The 22274-nt window shown below is 42.0% G+C and overlaps 1 protein-coding gene across 6 annotated transcripts in view; it reads left to right on the forward strand.

The window, feature by feature from the left end:
* The window catches only part of ARHGAP6 (Rho GTPase activating protein 6), a 209000-nt gene that overhangs the window by 84178 nt on the left and 102548 nt on the right, over positions 1 to 22274 (forward strand). Inside the window, exon 1 of one of the 6 annotated variants that reach the window (XM_079972560.1) lies at positions 1441 to 1764. The exons of 4 other annotated variants lie outside the window; for them this stretch is intronic. In XM_079972560.1, the coding sequence (XP_079828686.1) occupies positions 1675 to 1764 (90 nt within the window). In that variant the 5' untranslated portion in view covers positions 1441 to 1674. Of the gene's footprint in view, positions 1 to 1440; positions 1765 to 16669; positions 16771 to 22274 lie in introns of those variants that run through there. One more of the 6 variants, XM_079972562.1, reaches the window with a different exon arrangement.

Below are 22274 nucleotides of genomic sequence, written 5' to 3' on the forward strand. Positions count from 1 at the left end.
ATGGAACCCAGGGCCTAAGCTTTTGTCTCCTTTTCTAGCCTGGGCCCTTCTCCAGGGCTCTGGTGCTTTACCCAGGCACAAAGGGCTTTCTTGACCACCTCTCTCTTCTGGGGCAAAGCTATAGTTAGAATAATAGAATTGTGGAGTTGGGAGGGACCACGAGGGTCATCTTGTTCAACCCCCTGCAATGCAGGAAACTTTTTGACCCTTGTGGGGCTCAAACTCACAACCCTGAGATTAAGTTGTTGGAAAGTTTCGGCTGTCAAAGACGCAAAGTTGTATCCAGTCACAGCACCTTTGCATAGCTGTCAACCTTTCCCTTTTTTAAAGGGAAATTCCCTTATTCCGAATAGGATTCCTCGCAAGAAAAGGGAAAAGTTGACAGCTATGCACCCTTGGAGACATTTGAGTTTGTCTGTGTTAACTATGGTCAAGTGTGGACAGGACTCGTAGGCCTCAGTGGTAGCATTCTGAAGAGGCAAAGTATATTGCTAGGTGGCAGGGGTGCCAACCTGAATCAAACATATTTTTTTGGGTGGGGGGAAGGTAAGCCCCACCCTGCATAATCAATAACAAAATGTGTGCATACACAACTTTCAAATGGCAATTCAACTTTGGGGACCATCAATTTGGGGAGCTGCCCCCTAAAATATTTGAAGGGACCTCACTCCCTAGGAGTCAGCTCCTGCTCTGGGTGGGCAAGTTGTGTTCAACAGGGCAAGATCTCTGAAACAAAAATAGCACTGTGACAGGAGCCCATCAGGAGCAGCGGCGTAGCATGGGTTGTCAGCACCCGGGGCAAGGCAAGTAATTTGCGCCCCCTAACCCGGGGCAAGGCAAGTAATTTGCGCCCCTAACCCCTAATCTGCCGCCGCTGCCAGCTTCTTCTTGCTGCTGCCTGGCTGCTGCCATGGGGCTCTGCTACAGCCTGTGCCCGAGGCTCTTCGGCGACTCTGGAGGCGGCGAGCGCCCCCCCCCCCAGATGTTGCGCCTGGTGCGGCCGGCCCCCCCTGCACCCCCCACGCTACGCCACTGATCAGGAGTAGGGGGGTGTGTGGGTGTGTGGGTGTGTTTTCTTTCTTTGGGGTGCATGTGGCAGCACCCATGGTGGGCCTGCAAGTGGGAAGGAGGGCAGGGGCAGTTGGGTGCCACCAGTGAGAGGGCTCTGTCGTCGTTTTAGAAGACAGACACGGCGTATTCGTCGTATACAGAGAGGCATCCTCTTTGCCTTATGGGTGGAGCCGCTGCCCCCGCCTTGTCAACGACGGCGCCCGAAAGGCAGCTCTTCCCTTTGCCGAGAGAGGGGGGTTTACGAGCGCCCCCCTCTCCTCCCCGCCCCCTTTTCTCCTCTCTCCCAACTCCCCTGGTCCCAGCCAAGCGCCGCTAGGAGGGCGGGATGCCGCGGCCCCGCCCCGAGGAGGCGGCAACCTCGCCTGCCGCGGCTCTGGCTTCATCCCCGCCGTGGATCCGCGGGGCTGAAGCGGCAGCGGGGAAAGTAGTTTTGCGAGGGTGATGCTGCGCCGCTGGCTTCCGCGGGAGGCGGAGGAGCGGCTGCCGCCTCTGGGACGCCTTGAGCGTGTGTGAGAGGGACGGAGGGAGTGACTGTGAGACAGGCGGACACACACGACACACACACGCGAGCCAAGCGGGGCGAGGGAGAGTCTCCAGCCAGCCATGCTGCAGCGCCGGGGCGACCTGGGGGGCTCCCCTCCGGCCTTGGCGGGGGGCCCCGTGTTGAGCGTGAAGCCCTGCCTCTACTACGCGGTGAGTGCCTTCGCCTTTCTCGACGGGCTGCCGGGAGCGGGAGAAGGGGGCGAGGCGCCCAAAGGGGCTCGCGGGGATTCAAGAGCGCCTGGAGAAGCCGCGCTTCTGAGCTGCTCCGGGTGTGGAGCGGGGGGTGTATGTGTGCGCACGCAAAGTCACGGGAACGGTGCAGCTTGGAAGAAGCGCGGAGTTTAATTTGTGCCGCGGTCCCCCCCCCCCCTCGCCCCTCCGACGTGGTTTCTGCGCCAGTGTCAAGGGGGGCTCCTCTGCTGCGCGCGCTCACCTGCAAGTTGGCTAGAGCGGGCATGGCGCGGAGAGCTTGTCCCTCGTCCCCCGTGTAACATGCATGGTTAGCATGGCTTCTGGGTGGGTCGTCCAGAGTGGAGTCATCCTGCTGCCTTTCCTTGTAGGAACTGTGAAAGATCCCAGCTCCGGGTATTGGTGGTTGGGTAGGGCTTTTGGAGACCGGGAAAAAAGTCAAAGCCAAACATCCCGCACATGCCTAATGGCTCTACATTTTGCAAGCGTAGTATTATTATTATTATTTATTTTGGGGGGGGGGCGGGGGGGGAGTTCCAGTACTTGTTGCTAGCCCTTTTCCCCACCCCGCCGGTCGCTGGGATTGAATTTGGCACCATAGCATATGCTCCTCTGCTGAACTTCAGTTCCTTCCCTGCACCACCGCATGCATCCCAAGTGCTGATGGTATAAAACTGTGGTGGTTGACCAGATCTCCTGCCACATGATTCCCTGTTTGAGGCAACTTTATTCTGGAACAGGTTGTCAAATAGTTGGAGGTGAATATGGGTTATGTGTGTATGGGGGGTGTGTGTAATTGCTGCACCTGGTGCTTGCAAAAATAAGAGTGCCCATTGCCACTGTGCTGTGTCTCAGGAGGACCCCTTGGGCACCCAACCCCTGGCCAGTTGCTGCTGAGGTGCTGCAGAAGCCCGTGGGAGGTTTGGGCCCCTTGGCTGGGTGCATGCTCTCTGCCTTGCATATCAACACCTTGTTCTGCTCAGACAAGGTCCGGTGGTGCAGGACAGCTATTGCTTGCATGCCAAGGCAATTGGATAAGTGAGTAGTGCTTGGTTCAGAAGAACAAGTGCTACTGTCTACAGTTGCTTACCTGTCCTCTTGTTCTGGGCGATGAAACTGTGAGGACTGGATCTTGCTCAGGGCAAGAAACTCAGCAAGAAGAGGTGGCAGCTGCTCTATCTGGGCACCAACAAGCCTCTCTAGAGAGAGCTTACAAGCCAAGAGGAGGCAGCAGCTGCACATTGCAAAAGCAGCCACTGCTGCCTGCCTCCCCCCTTTCCGTAGGATTTGGTGAGGGTTGGGGGCCTAGTGATGCTGCCCAGAGAGAGAAGCCTCTGCCCACTCACTTGCTTCCTTTCTCTGGTAGGCAGATTAGGAAGGATTTCGCTCACTGCTCAATATGAAGGTGTAGATAAGAGAGGGAGAGGTTAGAGGTAGTTGCTGTTTTGACTCACCTGAATGACAGTGCTGTTCCATGGCATGTATTGGGGGACAGAGCCATCAAAAAGAGCTCTGTAGGCAGTGCAGATGTTCCAATCCACCCCACCACCACCCTGCCCCATGCAGAGAGAGAAACTGAGGCAGCTGACCACCTCCATCCCCTTCCTCTCTTTTGGCAGAGTTGAGCTGTCTGGAAGGTGAGGAAAACGCCCCCACTTAAGGCAAGCAGCTTGCCCTTTCAGTGCAGTATTGCTTGGCTGACTGAAATTGTGTCATTTAGTTTGGCCTAGAATTTTATTTCATTCAATAGTTGTTGGGTTTTTTTTGGTTTTTAAAAGAAGTATAGAGGAATAATTCCTGCTGGAATAATGCTCACTTACATGTCTGTAGCTGGAGCTGTGTAAAGCTAAAGTGGTTGATTTTGGATGTTCTTTGTAGAAAAAGAGCTACTATATCTCAAAGTTTGAGATGTCCCAAGTGCTGTGTGTAATGAACTTTTGATCTAGTGAATCATATTGCCCTTAATCTTTGTTCAAAACCAAAGGGGCAAAGTGGAGCCTTTTTCCTGTGAGTTTTTTTGTGCAAAAATGAAATTATGGTGGTCTGCTTCAGAAAAAAACAGATGGCTGATCATTTCACACATTGAAACTGCTATAAAATATTGCAAACACATAATATAGCATATGCTAAAAATAATCTAGATGAAGGATCTAGAGTATTGGAGTTGTATGATGAAACACATGGCAGTATTTAAAATATTAAACGCTTCAACCTTTCAGTGCTTCCAATGCGGTACAGTAACAGTTTAATTGAATCCTGACTGGTAAAACTAAGACATTGCTACATAACATTTCAAGAATGACATTTCAAGCACAGAGTTACACAGAGATTTTGTTCTTTTCTCATCTCACTGCATTGGAAGAAGAATCACTTGTACTTGAAAGTATTGTAAGAAAGGGTCTCCTTTTCTGTTCTTAAGCTTCTTATGTGATAAGATTGCATTGTATTCATGTCTTAAAGTTGAAAAGTTGAGAAACTGCTTCCTTTTTTGCTACCCTACATAGCAGTTGTAGCTGAGGTTTTTTAAAAGGCTTGACTCCCTTATCTCTGCGCAGCTTGTTCCTTGTAGCCATGTGTAAATATTAAAGCAGTTTTAAAGCATGTAAGACATGCTGTTGCTATTTCTGCTGGTGTAATTGTGCAAAATGTCACTTGAAGAAAAACTTCTGCTTTTTAAAACCAGTATTGGAATTCAGCTGTTAGGTGGATATTTAATTTGACCTCTAAGTGGAAGACAGATGTTGTAACTTCATGAACTGCTCCAGCAGTACATGAGCTTGTGGTTTCTTGTCTTCATGCTGCTCTTGTAGACAGATTCTGATGTAATGTTTCTCCAGCCATAAAATTAATATTGGGATAAGTACAGACGTAAGACATTACTCTAGAATATACAATCCACTTGGCTATTGCATTTCAGAGAAACATTTTCCTTTTACATGTATTGCTCAACAGGTTTTCTTATGTGGGGAATTTGTTAAGCCTGAATAAACCCATAGTTAACCCGTTAAAAGTTTAGCGACATACAGCTTTGGTAACAGGAAGGTAAAGAAAACTTCAGTTCTACACATTGTTCATTCTTGTGATATTCTTTAGACCTGGTCTCTGATATGTTTAGTTACCTTTTAAGTTGTGCACCAAGTTACATTATTGATGAGTCCTAATCATGCAAATATATGCACTTACTGTAGATTTCAGAGAGGTATAGTTTAGTATACAGAATTCTGTCTTGGACACCACACTTAAAGTACACCCTATTTCTTGTTAAAGTTAGGAATCAAAATGTGAGGAATATATTCTTAATAAATGAAAATCACAGTGGAATAGGTATGCCTAGCTCTATGTTGGCTTGTGATCAACATGTTTATTTTGTAGAAGGTATAGTTCAGTACTTCTAAAAATGTGAAATGCTGTATTGAAATCCACTTAATTTAGGGTTGCTGCTATGATCCTCTTTATCAGTTAATGCTTTGTCACTTGTTTCTTTATTTTGTTTATAAAGAGTGTTTTCATTCCCATTGAGCAAACTAGCACCGTTTTCTTAAATAAACGGCATGTTTACATGTCTGTTCTGATGTGGCAATTATATCAATGTGTTAAACATGTTCCTTGGGAAGTCTAATCCTTTCTTGCAGGATGATTTTGTTTCTGAAGCATGTATTGCAACAGTGTTCCAAAATATTAAGTAGTTAAATTCCTCCCCCCCCCCAAATAAAAGGAAATGTGCAGAGGAAATGTCAGTTACAAACTTGTGGATGAGTATGTCTTGTGGTTGAGTGAGAAACTATGTAGATGTTCTCATGAGATTAACTTGTTAGGTTGACTTTATGTAGTTTGACAACTATCAAGATCAAATGTGTTAAGTTTTCTAAGGAGTGCTCTGTGCATTAGATATCCAGCATATCAATTTAAGTCATGATGGCGAAAGGCTGGTCTTACTGGTCATTGCTTGATCATATATTCATTTAGAGTAGTGAATTTCCTGGCTTCAGTAGGAATGCTTTCTCTAAAATATAAAAGCCAAAGTAGATGTTGCATAGGCGAGTTGTGAGATTTCCACTTAAAACCAGGGAATCCCGAGGAACAGTGCTATTGGGGGAGGGGACCAATAGCAGGCAGCCTGTTAACTTTTGCACTGTAGGACTAACAGCAGGTAGGGGAAAGAAAATGAACAGAATAATGTCCCTGAATGTATTTACTTTTGAAAAGTATATAAGGGAAACTTGATGCGATGGAAAGAACCTATTTGAAAGTGCATGGTTATTTCTGAATATGAATGCCATAGGAAGGATAAGAAAGGGCATATTGTTTAAAAGATATGTGTTTAATGTGCATAAAATGCCATGTTTACATGTATTATGTACGAAACTTGCAAAATGCCTGTTTTTGCAGAGAACTGCAGCAAGTGCAAAAAGCTGCTTTTGCAGTTAAAGCTGCAATAAGAGGGTGGAATCTTTGTTTTAGCTTTGTTTGTGTTAATTGATGACTCATCCCTGTAAGACTGGGTCTGGGTCTCACAAGCTGCCAGCACAGGTGCTTTCTCTCTATTACAGCAAAGAGGGCACAGAATCCAGAAAGCAGGACAAACTCCTCCACGGAATCACTATGAGTGATGATACCAGACCCCAAGAATAACTTAGTACTGGAGATGTACTATCATCCCTCTGATGTCAAGATGGAAAATGAAATCAAATAGGTATCTAAGAGTGCAAGTGTGCTAGCAATGGCTTACTTCAGCTACCCTCACATAGACTAGGTAAATGCATGTTCGAGTTGTGACAAAGCTGTTAAATTTTTAGATTCCCTAAACGACTTTTGGTCATCAAAGTTACTGGAGGCCAAGAGGATTCCAGCATGGTCAGTGAATGAAGTTCAGTATTGGAGGCAAGAAGACGTCCTTCAGAAAATTCTTGGCATCTGTCCTCACTGTGTAAAATACAGTATAGGGCAGATCTCCATACCTGAACATCAGTTAGTCTCTGTGAGAACAGGTTGCCAAACTAAATGGACTAAATGGATCAGCAAGGCCTTCTTATGTTCTTAAATTGCCCCACAACAAAACTATTTCTTGATCAGGTTATGTTGTATTTTACGCACAACAAATCTTTTCAAACAATAAAGCCTTTCTAGTAAACATGGTGGCTTGTGTTCGGTGGTCTTAAGGAAGTGTTGGTGCCTAAAATTCCATTGGGGAGATGTTCTGCCTGTTCTATGCTACTTGGTCTTTAGAAAAAGAACATTAACTGTATTGCTCTTCAGAACTTTTATCAGCAGTGTGCAGCGGAAAGGATTTCCTGCATTTATTTGTGTGCTAAATGCAGTGCTGCTAATACAAGCATTTAGACCTCAGCAGTTCGCATATTTCATGGGTGGGTACAAATAAATAAATGAGGAAAGAATTTTTTCCCCCTTTTTGACAGCTAATGTTCTGACTTCTGAGGTAGTAGATGTATATAAAAGACTTGAAGACTTAAAGCTGCTGTTGCAAATAACTGAGTGTTCCCTTCTATGATTCTAGCAAGACTTACTTCACATTTTGGTGCCATTGCATTGAATATTTTCCAGTTAGTGGTAGCTATAATGTTGTGGCAGCGGGAGCCAGTATTTCTCTAGCAACTACTTTTTGCCCTTTTTTGTTCTCTTTAAGTAGCATAAATCTTGGGTTTTGTACTGTCAGATATATTGATTAACTTTATTCAGTGAAAAGTAGGTTAACAGCGCCCTGCTGTGATAATTCATTTTCCAGACTAGATTTGAATGAACAAATAGGACAATAAATGGGCTCGCTTATGTCAAACACTGCTAAGATCAGAAATATTTCTGTGTTGCAACACGGTAAGATTTCTTACCTTGACTATGCTTTCAAATGTGAGGTTGTTGGTTTTTTTTTTTTAAAAAAACTAACTTCTACACAAATATTTTTTCCCCCCTCTGATCAGGAAAACAACTGTTTCAAACCAGCTGTTGGCATTTGGGAGCCTATTTGCAAAAAGGATGGAACAAATATAGGGAATGTTTTTTAATAGAGGCCGTAGTTGTCTTCGGTGTTAAATGTTGGAAATCAATCAGCTTAGTAGTACTGTTTTAACCCGTGAAGTGAGAAAACGGGAGAACCATTTTTATAGCTTTTCATTGCTAATTGGTTTTGAGCACAGTAGATTCTAGACATACACTTGAAGAAGAAGAGTTTGGATTTGATATCCTGCTTTATCACTACCCTAAGGAGTCTCAAAGTGGCTAACATTCTCCTTTCCCTTCCTCCCCCACAACAAACACTCTGTGAGGTGAGTGGGGCTGAGAGACTTCAGAGAAGTGTGACTGGCCCAAGGTCACCCAGCAGCTGCATGTGGAGGAGTGGAGACGCGAACCCGGTTCCCCAGATTACGAGTCTACCGCTCTTAACCACTACACCACACTATCAATCTTGCATGCTTGGTGTGGTTTCTTAGTGCTGAAACACCACATGAGAAAGATAAACAATGTCTCCATTTTCTAATGCAGACAGTGAAAAGCCAAATATATGCCAACCATGAGGTGTGTGCCCTGTATGTGGTGTGAACATACACAGAGAACTGAAGTACAAAAATGAGCACTTAACTGTGCATATACCAGAGGTATTCTATGTCTAGTCATTGCACATTTGACTTGTAGCTGGTGTGTATTTGAGTAGGATCTTAAAATTGTTCTTAAACGTGTTGCGTTTGCAAGTACTCTCTGATAATGACACTGGAAAATGCCATAATGACTTGAGTATTCCATCATTATTCAAGCTCAATTTACTTTAAGCTAATCTTATTGTAAGCCATGCCTGCAGGAAAGCAGCATGACTAATCTCTTCCATGTATTGAATTCCAATTTTTCTCATAGATAGGGCCTCTTAGTGTGCTATGCCTCTATGAAGCAAAAAGCTCAATTAATGTGTGGACAAGAAATTCAGCTACTGCATCAAGGAAATATGTAATGAGCAGGAGAGCCACAACTATTTTGCATGCTGTCTGAATAGTAATTGGAACGTCTTTATGGTCATAGCAGATATCAAACTGCAGTCAGATGTGTGATTTTTTGTTTTGCATTGCAAGGTGTATAACAGGGGTCAGCAAACTTTTTCAGCAGGGGGCCGGTCCACTGTCCCTCAGACCTTGTGTGAGGGCCGGACTATGCAGTATTTTGAAGAAGAAAAAAAAGATGCACGTGCCCCGGTGGCTGATTACTTGTGTCTTGCGAGTGGCAGGGGCTGGCGGCGGGGGTGGGACGATGAGCGGCGCGTGAAAGGGCTCCGTAGAGGGGCTGCTTAAAATGGCGGCCGCTTGAGTGCTGCTGCTGCTGGCACTAACAAAGCCCAGCCCCCTTCCTCCTCTAGGCAGGGCGGGGAGAAGCCAGGAGGAGGGAGAGGGAAAGAACGCGCATGCTGGTGACCCCCGCAGTGATCCCCGGACCGTCCACGGGCCAGATCCAGAAGGCAATTGGGCCTGATCCAGCCCATGGACCTTTGTTTGCTGACCCATAGTATATAATTTCAGACATGAGCAACTTGAATCTAAGGTTATATACGTATAAACTTTGAAAGCATGAGAGTTCAACTGTGCCTTGTATTGGTACTTCTTTTCACATGACTTTGGAGAGCAGCGGCATGACCAAATGAATATGTTTCATTCTGGAACTGTTTGTATTGTACTATTGGTCAAAAGGTTCTTGTATTGACCTAAAATCTTGTACTTATGCATTTACAGTTTCTGTAAGTATTCTCCACAGGTACTGTGGGGTAATATTGAGGTAATAGCTCCTCTGAACTGGACTGTGGAAATTCAAACAACACTTCTGCGTGCAGCATTCAGTGGAAATAGTATCGTATTGTTTGGGCCACTAGAAACCAAATGGCTAGTTTTTGCTCAGCTGAGGAGTAAACTGAAGTAAGGCTGTGGCATTAGCAAACTACCCACCAAACCAATACATGGAATAAACCCCCCACCCCACAAAAATGGTTAATGAGCTCCCACACTAGCAATAACCAGGGATGTATGATGGATTTTTTTTCTTACTGTATAGTTTTTTGCAGTAAATGTAATTTGGCAATAAGCATGCATCTTAGAAAATATGAGCGAAGCGGATAGATGTAGAGGAAGTTGCGCAAGAGGACCACATCTACTCCTCTAGCTGCAGCGGCATGCTGTCTCTTGTAAGTGGCATGTGGGGTCAGAGAAATACTTGGCACATCTGTCCCCTTCCAAGATTGCCGGGACACACACTTAATCTGTGCAGACAGTAGCTGGCAGGAAAATATTGTCAGTGTTTGTGAGAGATGGACGATGAACTGTTTGAATCTCAGGATTTTTACACTGTTTCAAACTCACTTTGAGCTCTGTTAGATACCTTTTCTAAGCTTCCCAACAGCTAGAAACACACTTTCCACCTTTATTTTGGCAAGTAATGTATGAAAGCATGTCCATTTGTGTGCACATTTTGAACACAACTGGCCTTTCTAACGAACAGAAGAGTGCTGCAGAAACTAGCATCCCGGTTTAGCCAGTTCATGAAGGTTTTTTTTTTAGGCAGAAGCTATGTAGCCTTAAAAGGACTTGTTTAAATTTGTGTGTGTGTGTGTGTGTGTGTATACGCGCAAGGAATATGTCAAGCTTGTAAAAAGCAAGCAAACCTTCACTACTTTTATAAAGTTAACATATTTTCTTCTTGCATATTAATAAAGGAAGAGTCTGCGTTGCAACTTTTACAAATTGAATATAGTATGGAAACGCTTTTGTTCTGTTTGTATTATTTGGTTTTTCGGGGGAAAGGGTAGATATGTGAGAGGAAAGAGATTATTCTATCCCTACAACCTTGACATAACCATCACAGAATCACAAATGTAAACAATACCTTTTAAGGCTATATCAGAAGTGCAACTAATTGCTGAGGCTATAGGTGCGTTATAAATCACTGAATGAAATGATCCTTGAAAAACTAAAAAGAATGAACAGCTGAAAATTGGAGCAAAAGCCACAGCACCATACAAAGATACCAAGAACTATGCTATTTTTGCAAATTTACTCTGAAAACATGTGGTCATTGTTAAGAATAAAATTAAGTCCATAGTATATATTTCCACGAATTCCAACAATTCAGGCCAATAAATGCTTGACACTGAGTTCAAGGTCAAGTGAGGGTATGTTCACATTACCAATTAGTGTATTAAGTAGATACTGTAAGTAGATAAATTAAGTAGATAAATAGGGACCGCTCCCCAGCAGGAAGGTAAACGGTGTTTCTGTGTGCTGCGCTGGTTCGCCAGCCGCGGCTTAGTCACGCTGGCCACGTGACCTGGAAGCTGTCTGTGGACAAGCGCCGGCTCCCGGCCTCTTGAGCGAGATGAGCACGCAACCCTAGAGTTGGTCACGACTGGACCTGATGGTCAGGGGTACCTTTACATTTTATATATTTCCACGCATTCCAACAATTCAGGCCAATAAATGCTTGACACTGAGTTCAAGGTCAAGTGAGGGTATGTTCACATTACCATTTAGTGTGGCTCCAGCATGCACTGCTGGTTTTTAAGATGGGTTCATACAACATTAGCCACAATCCATCTGCATCCTGTTGCTTTTAGAGAAATACTCCTCTCTAGTGTACTCAGAATTTCTACCACACTTAAAAACAATATGGTTTTCTTCTGCTGCCTTATCTTCCACCCCTAGGACTAACAGAACTTCTACAGATTTTTCTTACTGTATTTTCTTTATCGAATACTGTTCTTCCATCCCTGGACAGTAATGTACTCTCTGTTTGGCTGGCTAGTTTATTTCCTGAGATGAATTCACGAGTATCTTAAAACAAAACATAGAGAACAGCACAAAGAGATGAAAACCATGTTTTAGGCATGCACCGTCATGGCTAAACTTGAACACAAGGTAAACCATCTTGTGTCAATACTGGGCACTTTAAAAATGATAAGATATTATGAGATATTATGTTATCTTGGAGTTCTGTATCTTGTTGGCTTTATGAGGTATAATGAGTAATTTGTATATTGGTATATGGCAGTCTTTGCCAGCATGTTACCCTCCAGCTGTTTTGGGCAAACTCTTCAGCCCAAGTTGGCATGGCTGTGCTGTTAGGACTGATGGCAGTTGTCACTAGGTTGGGCAAAGGCTGGTACCATGGTACCTTGGTTCTCAAACTTAATCCATTCCGGAAGTCCGCTCTAAAACCAAAGCGTTCCAAAACCAAGGCATGCTTTCCCAAAGAAAGTAACGCAAAATGGATTACTCCATTGCAGACTTTTAAAAACAACTCCTAAAACAGCAATTTAACATGAATTTTACTATCTAACAAGACCATTGATCCATAAAATGAAAGCAATAATCAATGTACTGTACTATAAAATAAATAAGACAGTATTGTAGATGATAAAAATTAAAATTACACCCCCCCCTTACCTGTACTGATGATAGTCATTGTTTGGATGGGGGGCTTTTATCCATTTCTGCAGTCACAAAATCAGTCAATCAATCAATGAGTAGCTGAACTGGGTTCCACACAGTCATAAAAACAAATTAACCGAAAAAGCCTCAAAAATGAAAACGCAAAATAGCTAAAACAAAAGCGCCAAACTTAATCTGTTCTGGAAGTCCGTTTGACTTCTGAAATGTTTGAAAACCAAGGCACACTTCTGATTGGTGCAGGTGCCCCAGAAACAAGAGCAGAAAGCCACATCGGACGTTTGGCTTTCAAAAACTGGAACACTTCTGGGTTTTCAGCATTTGAGAACCAAGGCATTTGAGTACCATGATGTTTGAGAACCAAGGTACCACTGTATGTGGAACAACATGTAGACATGGTTATTAAAGTGCCGTGTAAAATACTCTCTACTTTTACCATACTATTTCTAGAGCCAGTACAGAAGCATTCCAAACAAAACTCTCATTTTTACGCAACATATATGACTTAAGAGATGTAGCCTTAAGCAAAACACTTCCACCGGACAATAGTTCTTCATATTGTTCCACTGGAAGCATGGCCATATATCAACACTGGTAAATAGTTCACTAACCAGGTTTGACTTCCAAGCCTTCAAGCATATGATCTTGTATACTGTGAAGCTGTTGTATACGGAGTCAAAACATTGATGTCCTGTGCAAACATTGGTCAGGGAAACTCAGGCCCAGGGACTGAATGTGGTCCTCAAGTTCTTTCTGTCTGGTCCACCAAGGTGTCCTTAGGCCCATTCCTGCCAGAAACTATATCTATAAGCAACTCCCCATTTGCATGTGTTTGAGTCCTGCACAGCTGCTAATGCACAGGTCATTTTCAGCAGGGCTGGATTACAGTGGTACCTCCGTTTACGAACTTAATTTATTCTGGAAGACCGTTCTTACACCCAAAGCGTTCTTAAACTGAGGCGTGCTTTCCCTAATGAGGCCTCCTGCCGGTGGTGCCCTTCCACTGTTCGTCTTCCGGGGCAAAGTTCGCTAGCCAGAAAACCTACTTCCGGTTTTGCAGAGGTCATTCCCCAAATCGTTCGTTAACAGAACTGTTAGTAGATTGAGATACCACTGTATGCGTGTCCTGCTGACACACACAGTGCCTCGAAAAGCAACCACCACATAAATGGGAATTGCCTGTATACTTCTTTAGTTTGTGGGTAATACGTTATACTGTGGTACCTCAGGTTACATACCTTCAGGTTACAGGCTCCACTAACCCAGAAAGAGTACCTCGGGTTAAGAACTTTGCTTCAGGATGAGAACAGAAATCGCGTGGCGGCAGCGCGGCAGCAGGAAGCCCCATTAGCTAAAGTGGTGCTTCAGGTTAAGAACAGTTTCAGGTTAAGAACGGACCTCCGGAACGAATTAAGTACGTAACCAGAGGTACCACTGTACCACAAGAAAAAGTATGCATTTTGTCTAGAAATTTTTAAATGAGTCAAGTAACTGGGCACAAAATAAGGTATGAGGGAGAATGGGAGATATATGAATAAATATAACACCACTTATACTGTAGGCTACTGTGGAAAAAACATCAAGGTTCAGTGGCTTGCTAAGTACTGTCGTTAATACTTAGGAGGAGAAAAATATGATTATAAATTATGTTCCTTAATTGAATAGAGCAATGGCATTCAAAGGCATACACAATTTCCTGTGGAATAATAAGCACAAAACGTGATTGCTGAAACTTTATTTTTAAAAAGTGCAAGAAAAGAACATGTAACACAATTACATTCACCCGAATACTTCATGAAAAACTAAGTGCTTTGTTTAATAAAGTACTGACCTTAATATGAGAAAATCTTTACATGTTTTAATTGCTCTTGGTTGCTTCATGCTTTCTGAAAACGAGTTTTATGTTGTATTATTATCAAGAGTTTCCATAATTAAGCTTCTTGATACATCCTGTGCACTGAGCCAAAGTGTTTAAAATCTTTCACACGTCCGGTTCTAAGCTTTCGAACTTGGCTTGATGTCAGCAGGTATTTTTAAGTTAATACAATATGCAGTACTAAAAAACGTTCACCATTTTTAGTAGCACAGTGGCTGGGGTGTGGTGTGATAGTGTAATGCTTTGTGTGAGTGTGAGAGAGACCACTTCAATGTAGTAATTTCAAATGGGTACTTGCAGTACATTTTATTTTATTGCAGTTTTCCCTTCTAATCAAGTCTAAATTCTGATTTAGCCTATAGTAATGTAGTAGTATTCATTTCATGCAACCTTTATCTACTGAAAGTGATATATGTGCTTGGTACAGGGAATGTACTATGTAAACATACAGTGAAGTTTTTCAGAAAGCTGGATTTGTTACTAAGAAACCAAAGATTTCAATAGTAAATCTTATTACAATACCGTGTGTAACAAGTAAATTTTTATTAGAATGGTGTTTAATCAGGACGGCTCATTCCTAATTCTCTCAATTGTTCTTGTTTTAAGCCAACATGTTGACAGACGACACTACCCATTTATTTAATTGATCTGCGACACTGAACACCATTCTAATAAAATAATAAAACAGCTTACACTTTTTCCCCGATGATAGGATGGAAGTAGATGGTGGTAGAGAATCTAGTGATTGCCATATAGCGAGCAGCAAGGGGCACTTGGGGCCCCAGAAGAGGACCTTTGATCTCACCAGGGCTAACTAATTACCACGCATCTGTCCCTTATCATGTTGGAACTAGAGCTTTAGTGTGGTGGCACCTACCTGTTGCATATCAGGAAGGCACCCTCCTTTTTTGTATTTTCATTGAAGAGTTCCAGCAAGCATACTAAGCAGTGGGTTTTTACCCCAATCAGTATCTGTATTTATTTGAAATTGTTCATATGCAGTTGTTTTCATACAAGCAATTATTTTGTGCATACTTTCTATTGTATTGTGACATCACTTTAAGATGCTTCATAGGAAGTGATTCATAAATGCAATAAAGCAGTTAGCTTGCATTAGCCATGGCAAGTCTTGTAGCCACATAATTAGGCACTAGCATGCATCTGGGGCCTTGGGTTCCTTCCAAGAATAGGACCCTCATCCTCCAAGGTGGAGACGTAGAAGAGTGTTTGTTAGGGAGAGGCTTTTTGAGGCCTTTCCTTTTCATTTGGGACATTTGTCCCCTCCCCCTTTGGGGAAGGCATAGCAAGTAAAATAGTTAGGCAAACCTTTGGAAATAAAATTTCCACCAATATTAAACCTAAAGACTGGAATCTTAAGGTCTTAGTCTAACACTGAAGCCCCAAGTCTCAGTGATCATGGGCTAGAAACCAAAGGCCCAGAAAGGATAGGGCTCCCTGTGAAATCAGCAAGGCCTCGACAGCTAGGCAAACCAGCCTCAGGACAACAGGGCCAAAGATATTCCAGCAGGTGGTGGAACAGAAGTGGTGGTGGGGGAACAGAAACACTGAAAAGAAGGGGGCATAAACCTGAAACTGTGTCTTCATTTGGACACATGTTCCAGTTTCTGGCAGATTGACGTAAACCATAAATAGATTTATGCAACCGCCACAGAAACAATGCCCTAAAAGCCAAGGAATATATCCCAGCCAGCCCAAGACCCACAAATAGGATGGAAGCGGCCACCAGCTTGCCTGGCCTCTGCTGAAATTGCATGCAAAACCTTCCCACCAGAATGCAAAGCAACAGAACTCCACACCTCAGGGCCTACAACGTTAGACCCCAGCTGCAGCTTCATTCAGGCCTTCAGCCTGCAACTCCCCACCAGGCTGCTGCATGCAGGCAGACAAAGCCACTGCAGCTTAAAACCGCTGGGTCCTCAACACCTCAGGGCATGACAAAGTGACATTTCCCCATGCAGAGAAGGCTGCAGGTGCCGCCGACCACGCTGCGCTTAGGCCCTGCTGACTGCAAAGAACCAGAAATGTTGGATTTGTGGAACTGAAGAGGCTGGGGAAAGGGTGCAGTGGACGTAAAAAGCCCCTCCCTGGTGTGGCCCGACAGCAGCACAGCATGCGTCTGCATACAGCGTGGCTGAGGCCACACCACAATTTCATTCCTTGGAACGATTTCATTCCTGGCATGGCTACAAAGGTCTGCTGTTCCCAGAGCATGCTGCCCCTCCCTGGCAGGTGAACTGATTGGTGATTGGCAATAGTTCTTTTCTTTGTTGCACAGACAACGCCCCCCCCCGCCAATTTACTCAGGGTTTAGGTTCCAAGGCCCTGCGCATTTCAGTGAAATCATGAATAATAATAATAATAATATTTATTTATTTATTTATTTATTTATTTATTTATTTATTATTAATAATACCCCACCGCTCTGGGCGGCTTCCAGCAAAATATTAAAATACAATAATCCATCAAATATTATGTTGGAAATGCCATTGAAAAAGCCAGCATACCCTTTTTTGTGACTCTTTGGGTCGCTTCCGGATTTGGTGTGATTGCACCCATATTGAAAATGTTCTACAGGTTTCTTCATCGCCAGTTTTTTTTTTTTCTTTTGGAAGGCTTGCAATGCAGTGGAGTGGAGATGAGGTAAGGAATTTATTGGAGCCCACCTAATGTATTTCCTTCTCTTAACATTAAGCACGTCTGAGTGGTACCTGGGGGAGAGACGTTATGTGAAACTCAGATATATCATTCTTAGCCTAAACACTTTATTTTCTGTCCATGAGCATATACACCTCTTCTTCTTTTTCATGCTCGATTATATTCATAAATCATCAAGGAGCTTTATGTTGGTCTTAATGTTATTTATCTGAAAGCTGGTTCTTATATTTGAGTAAAAAAAGGACACATGTTTCTTTAAGAAGATTGAAACTCTTAAACAGCTGGAGGTTGTCTTAACAACACAAGAATAAAAATGGTACTGTTGTGCAACCATTCAGTGCTTTTTGTCAGCCATTTCTCTGTAGGAAACATGACGTGCCTCTGATCAGATAGTGGGAATGTTTTCTTCTACTTCCCTGAGTCACTTGCGAGGAATGTTAAGATTAATGTACCAGATGAATTCTGTCACTGCTGTAATAATGGAAATCACTTTGCTTTTGAACTTGCCACACATTTTAAATAAAAGCCAGGTATTTAAGAGGTCTAGTATTGATTTCAAGAGAAATTAGTTGCACATTTTGGTGTTAGGCATTGCTTGTTTATGACCAATCCTGGTCTTGCTTAACTTAGCCCATTACGTATGGAGTTTGGCACTCTGTGTTCCTTTGTTTCTGGAAGCAGCTTTCATATTTATATATTGCTTCATCAGGAACGGTTATTTTACTCAGTTTCTTGCCACCATTCTAGCTCAGCACAGACAGAATAGGATCTGCAATGTAGCCCAGTCCACTACTCATAAGCAGCTTTTGACTTCAGTGGAACTCTTAAGTCCATATGCATAGGAGTGCAGCCTTAAGTGGATAGCATAAATAAACTTTTTAACAGAAATCCAAAAAAAGACACCACACTCATCTGACCACACTGATGCCACAATGTTGTGGGCTGAGCTTAACTGTGCTAAAGTGCAGCTTTGAATCATAGCAAGTTAGTTGGACAAATTATTCCACAAGTGGAAAGATCATATTAAAAAGGAGTGTGTGGTAACTATATATTGACTGGGTACTTTGACCTTAATTTTTTCCATGAAGTTTTCTGTACAACTTATTTTTATCACATGCTTCAAGTGAACTGAGATGTCAGTGCATACACAGAAAAGCACGGACACTCCCACATACATATTCCAAAACAGGTATGAGTCCGTAGACAAATTGACTCGATGGTCATGTTGACTAACACTTGAGTAGACAAATAGTTATTGCATTCAAAATAAGTGTGTAAAATTTGGAATAATTTGGAATAATCAGTAGAAAATAGTGTTATCTTCTGTTTTTGAGCTTTAGCTTATAGTGGAGGTTGCTCTGAACTTTCAGCAAGTGATGTAGACTCCAAAGGCCTCTCCATAAATGACCTTTTGTTGTTGATGGGAAGCTTTGCATGATGTTGTGCTTTAAAAAATAAATATATCCTACAACTAATCAGCCTAATAATTTAAAAAAGCTAGTTCACCCAGTGTCATAAAATATTTGGAAGGAAATACTAACTGCTAGCAACAAAGGGCTTTTCTAGACTCCTTAACTTCAAATAACATTTCTGTTCCTTTTATAGCAGGCATTCTCTAGTTAATTTTCAAGCATAATAGAAATCAAAGGAAAAATAAATGGAGTGTCATGCCTGATCTTATTTCAAAATATGAATAGCTTATTGCTTCAACTTCATTTCTGAAATTGGCTCCTTTAAGTTTTGTTATGAAGTAGCATTGACCTCTTTTACCTGTAAACAGAGCACTGATGATGATCACCTGTATCATAAAGATGCCATGCAAAGTTTATTTGGTATTTGGTATAATGATTTGAAGATAAAATATATGTGTGCTAATTGCTTAATCATGTGTGCAGCTTGGCTTAAAAATGCAAATGAAAAAGACTGTTTCCTGCATAAAAGCTGTGCTTGGCTTTTACACAAGTACAAATATTTAAGAGAAAAGATCAAAATGATTCATAACTTGCTCAGCAACACATGTGCAGTATTTTATTTTAGGTCCAGAGGGATATTATTGGGAAATAAGAATAATTCTTATTCTGAATTATTAGTGTGTGTCCCACACATGATTAGTACAGACATGTCTTGATTGTATAATGTACACCCCCAGGACATTGGTGCATCTGATAAAGGGCTACTGTTTGGTCAGTTGCCACATCTGCTCTATTAATACAAATGTTTTCTGCCTAGGTTTATTATTTCCTGCATTTATAAACTGCTTTTCATCACTTTGCTTGATACAGTTTCCAACAAAATGAGTAAACAACCCCCTGCACATCATACAAAGTAATAAAACTTTTTAAATCCTCATGAGTTAAACAACAAAACAATACTACAGTACAAAATTATTATGAGATTGAGAGCACAAACAATGCAGACTTAGGCTTCAGACTTCAGGCTTCAACCAAAACAATTCAGACTTCAGACTTGTGAGATCTGCTTTGTAAAGGACATACAGTTAAGATCAAAGACCAGGGTGCCCCTGAGTAAATTCTAAGCCTGGGTGAGCAAGTGTGTATTAAATAGCTAATCGAAGCTCATTAACCATGGAGCCATCTGTGCTTCCAAGAGAAGGAAGTTCCACAGTCAGGGCACAGATACCCAAGAAGGCATTAGTGCAGGTCTACACACAGTGAGCAACACTTGCTAGCAAGACTGGAAAGGGTCCCTCCACCAATCTCAGAACCCAGGAAGGCTGGTTAAGATGCCAGCAAGAACGAGGCAGGACCCAATGGTTACCGGGAAGGATTATTTTGTCTCTGAAAAGCTTACTTTTATTATAGGGGTTGTCTGTATTCAGGAATCCTGCTTGCTTTCGTTAATGTGTCCTTGCAAGCCAGAGTTGCATGGAAGCTATTGTTATAACCATTTATTAACCTTGTGGATAAATGTATGGAGTATATGTGTTTGGGGTGAGGGATACTGTTCTGAAATAAAAACCTTAATTTACAGTAAGCGTGATGAAGGAAGTTAGTTAACATTGCTTGTAGATTCCCCCCCCCCTTCCCTAAATTAAACTTTTTTTCTCAAATAAACCTTGTGGTACAAACAGTTCTTAAGAAAATTCTATAGATAGAAATTATGTACACAAGGGGGAGTTCTGTATATACAAACCATATGCTAGTACCACTACCAGACAGACATTTTATCACGTTCTGCTTCTCTGGAGTGGTCATAGTTCTCTTGGAAAAAAGAAAAAAAAAGCTAAACTAAACTGTATAAAGTCTCGCAAATGTTTCGTGTCTAAGTTCAAAGGAGCAGTTAGAACTAAAATTATCTTGTAAATGCTGTGTTTGAGATAAGAGGAAAATAGCTAATTCTGGTGCCTAATGGAAAAAAGATTAAGTTGCTGAAAAACCTATTGGAAATGCGGTTGGACAGATTAAACTGGGTTCGCCTCCTCTTTTCCTATTGTATGATTATAGTAGGTATTGTACAGCCTGGCCTTTGTGAGTTCTTTGTTAGTTTGGATACAGATGAGCCTTCTGTGATGTTTGCATCTATTTATACGACTTTATGCACACCACATTTTAAATACAGTTGTACCTCGGTTGTCGAATACCCTGGAACTCGTACGTTTCGGCTTATGGACAATTGAAAACTGGAAGCGAGTGTTCGGGTTTTCGAATGATTTTTGGAAGCCGAACTTCCAGTGCGGCTTCCGATTGAGTGCAGGAAGCACCTGTAGCCAATTGGAAGCTGCGCCTTGGTTTTCAAACATTTCCGGAAGTCGAACGGACTCCTGGAATGTATTCTGTTCAAGAACCAAGGTACAACTGTTTTCAATTTCTTATTATTCAGTATGTTTTAAGATTATGACATAGTATAAAAGAAGAACAGAGCCATACAGGACTTCTCCTGTGGACCTAAGTGGATGAACAGGTACATATACAGAGTTGTAGTTTTTCAGGTAACTTTCAACTCTGTATGTCAATGCTAAACCACGCAATCTTTTGTGGCTTGTAATTTTTGTGAGACTTAATATCAAGCGAGGTTTCTACTGTTCCAGGGAAATTGAAACATTGAGCTTGGTTGTAAGAGTTTTTTCCGTTACAACTACCTTTGGTTTGCTGATTTTTAACCTGCTTTTCTCATCACACTATTTTCAGATGCTCTTGTAATAGACAACAGTCTCCAAGGTTAATTTTCGTTAACTTATTTCAGCTGCCATCAGCCTTTTAGGAAAAGCAGCACAGAGAAGCATTGGCCCATCCATTTCAAACAGATTCGTCATAAATTTTCCTTGGACTTTTGAGAAGTATTTGTTTGGATTATCATTAGGAGGTATTCATCTTGGTGCTTGACTCGGGTGGTGAAGGGTACACCCTTTAAACAAGTATTTTAGAAATTTCAAAGGAATTTATAACGGAACAAGTTGCATCACTTTATTGTTAAAAGTGCTGCAGCTGTGTGTATGACATAGCTGTTGGCGTTTTTAGTAGGCAATCAGTTGCAGGTATCATGAAGCAAAATGCTTATCTTCAAAGGATTCTTGCAGACAAAAGGTTCCACAACTGTCATGCACACACTGTATAACAATCCTTTGTTCACTAAATTTCTCTTAATCTAAAGTGCCTTCTTCTCCTCCTCCACCCCCATTTCTTGCTTAATGGAACAACCATTGGAGAAACATGGTATTAATCATGAAATCCACTACTCCCATTTTTGCAGTTGTGGGTTGCTGTAACTAGGCCTATTCACAGATTCATTACCGATGGATAAACATTGTTGAGTAATACGGTGGCTCCTTAGATGCGTGTATTTTAACAATTAAGCAATAAAATATTTGTGTGTGTGTGTGTGTGTGTGTGTTTGCCTTGATAGATTTGATGTTATATCTAAACTTACCATGGAAAATGGAGCACTTTGATAGATCAATTTTCCTCTTTGCTTTAAAGATTTACTGATGTTAAGCTGTGTGCTACACACTTCTGCTAGGCCAGCTGTTGGTGAGGAAAACGTCACCTATATAAAATGACCTGTCAGATAACAATGTCATTTTAAATCCTTCACTTACTGCAGTTCTGCAACATAATGGGGTTTCTGTCAACCCAGAGAACATTGCATTATAAGGTTTATCAAGCTTTTAATCATTTTGACATAGGCTTCCAAATTATGGATTGGTTTACAGTGGAGTTGGTTTACCACTCTTACCAAGCCAGCAGCTGCTTAGACACTTATTTTTTTTTTTTTTTGAAAAAAATAACCTAGGCAATCAGATTTCTGAATTGTAGGGGGTTGGACAAGATGGCCTTCAGAGTCCCTTCCAGATCTTCAGTTTATGATTCAATGTTCTTCAGGGCTCATGCAGCTAGTGTTGTGACAATCTGGTGCCAGGTGGCCAGTTAGAAGAAGTTGTATGTTAAGGTCACCGAGATCAAACAGATTATGACCATCTTATATTCAGTCTTGATTATAGTGCCTGTGAATGCTTCCGGAACACCATTTAA

Source organism: Podarcis cretensis (genome assembly GCF_951804945.1).
Source record: "Podarcis cretensis genome assembly, chromosome: 4".
NCBI lineage: Eukaryota > Metazoa > Chordata > Lepidosauria > Squamata > Lacertidae > Podarcis > Podarcis cretensis.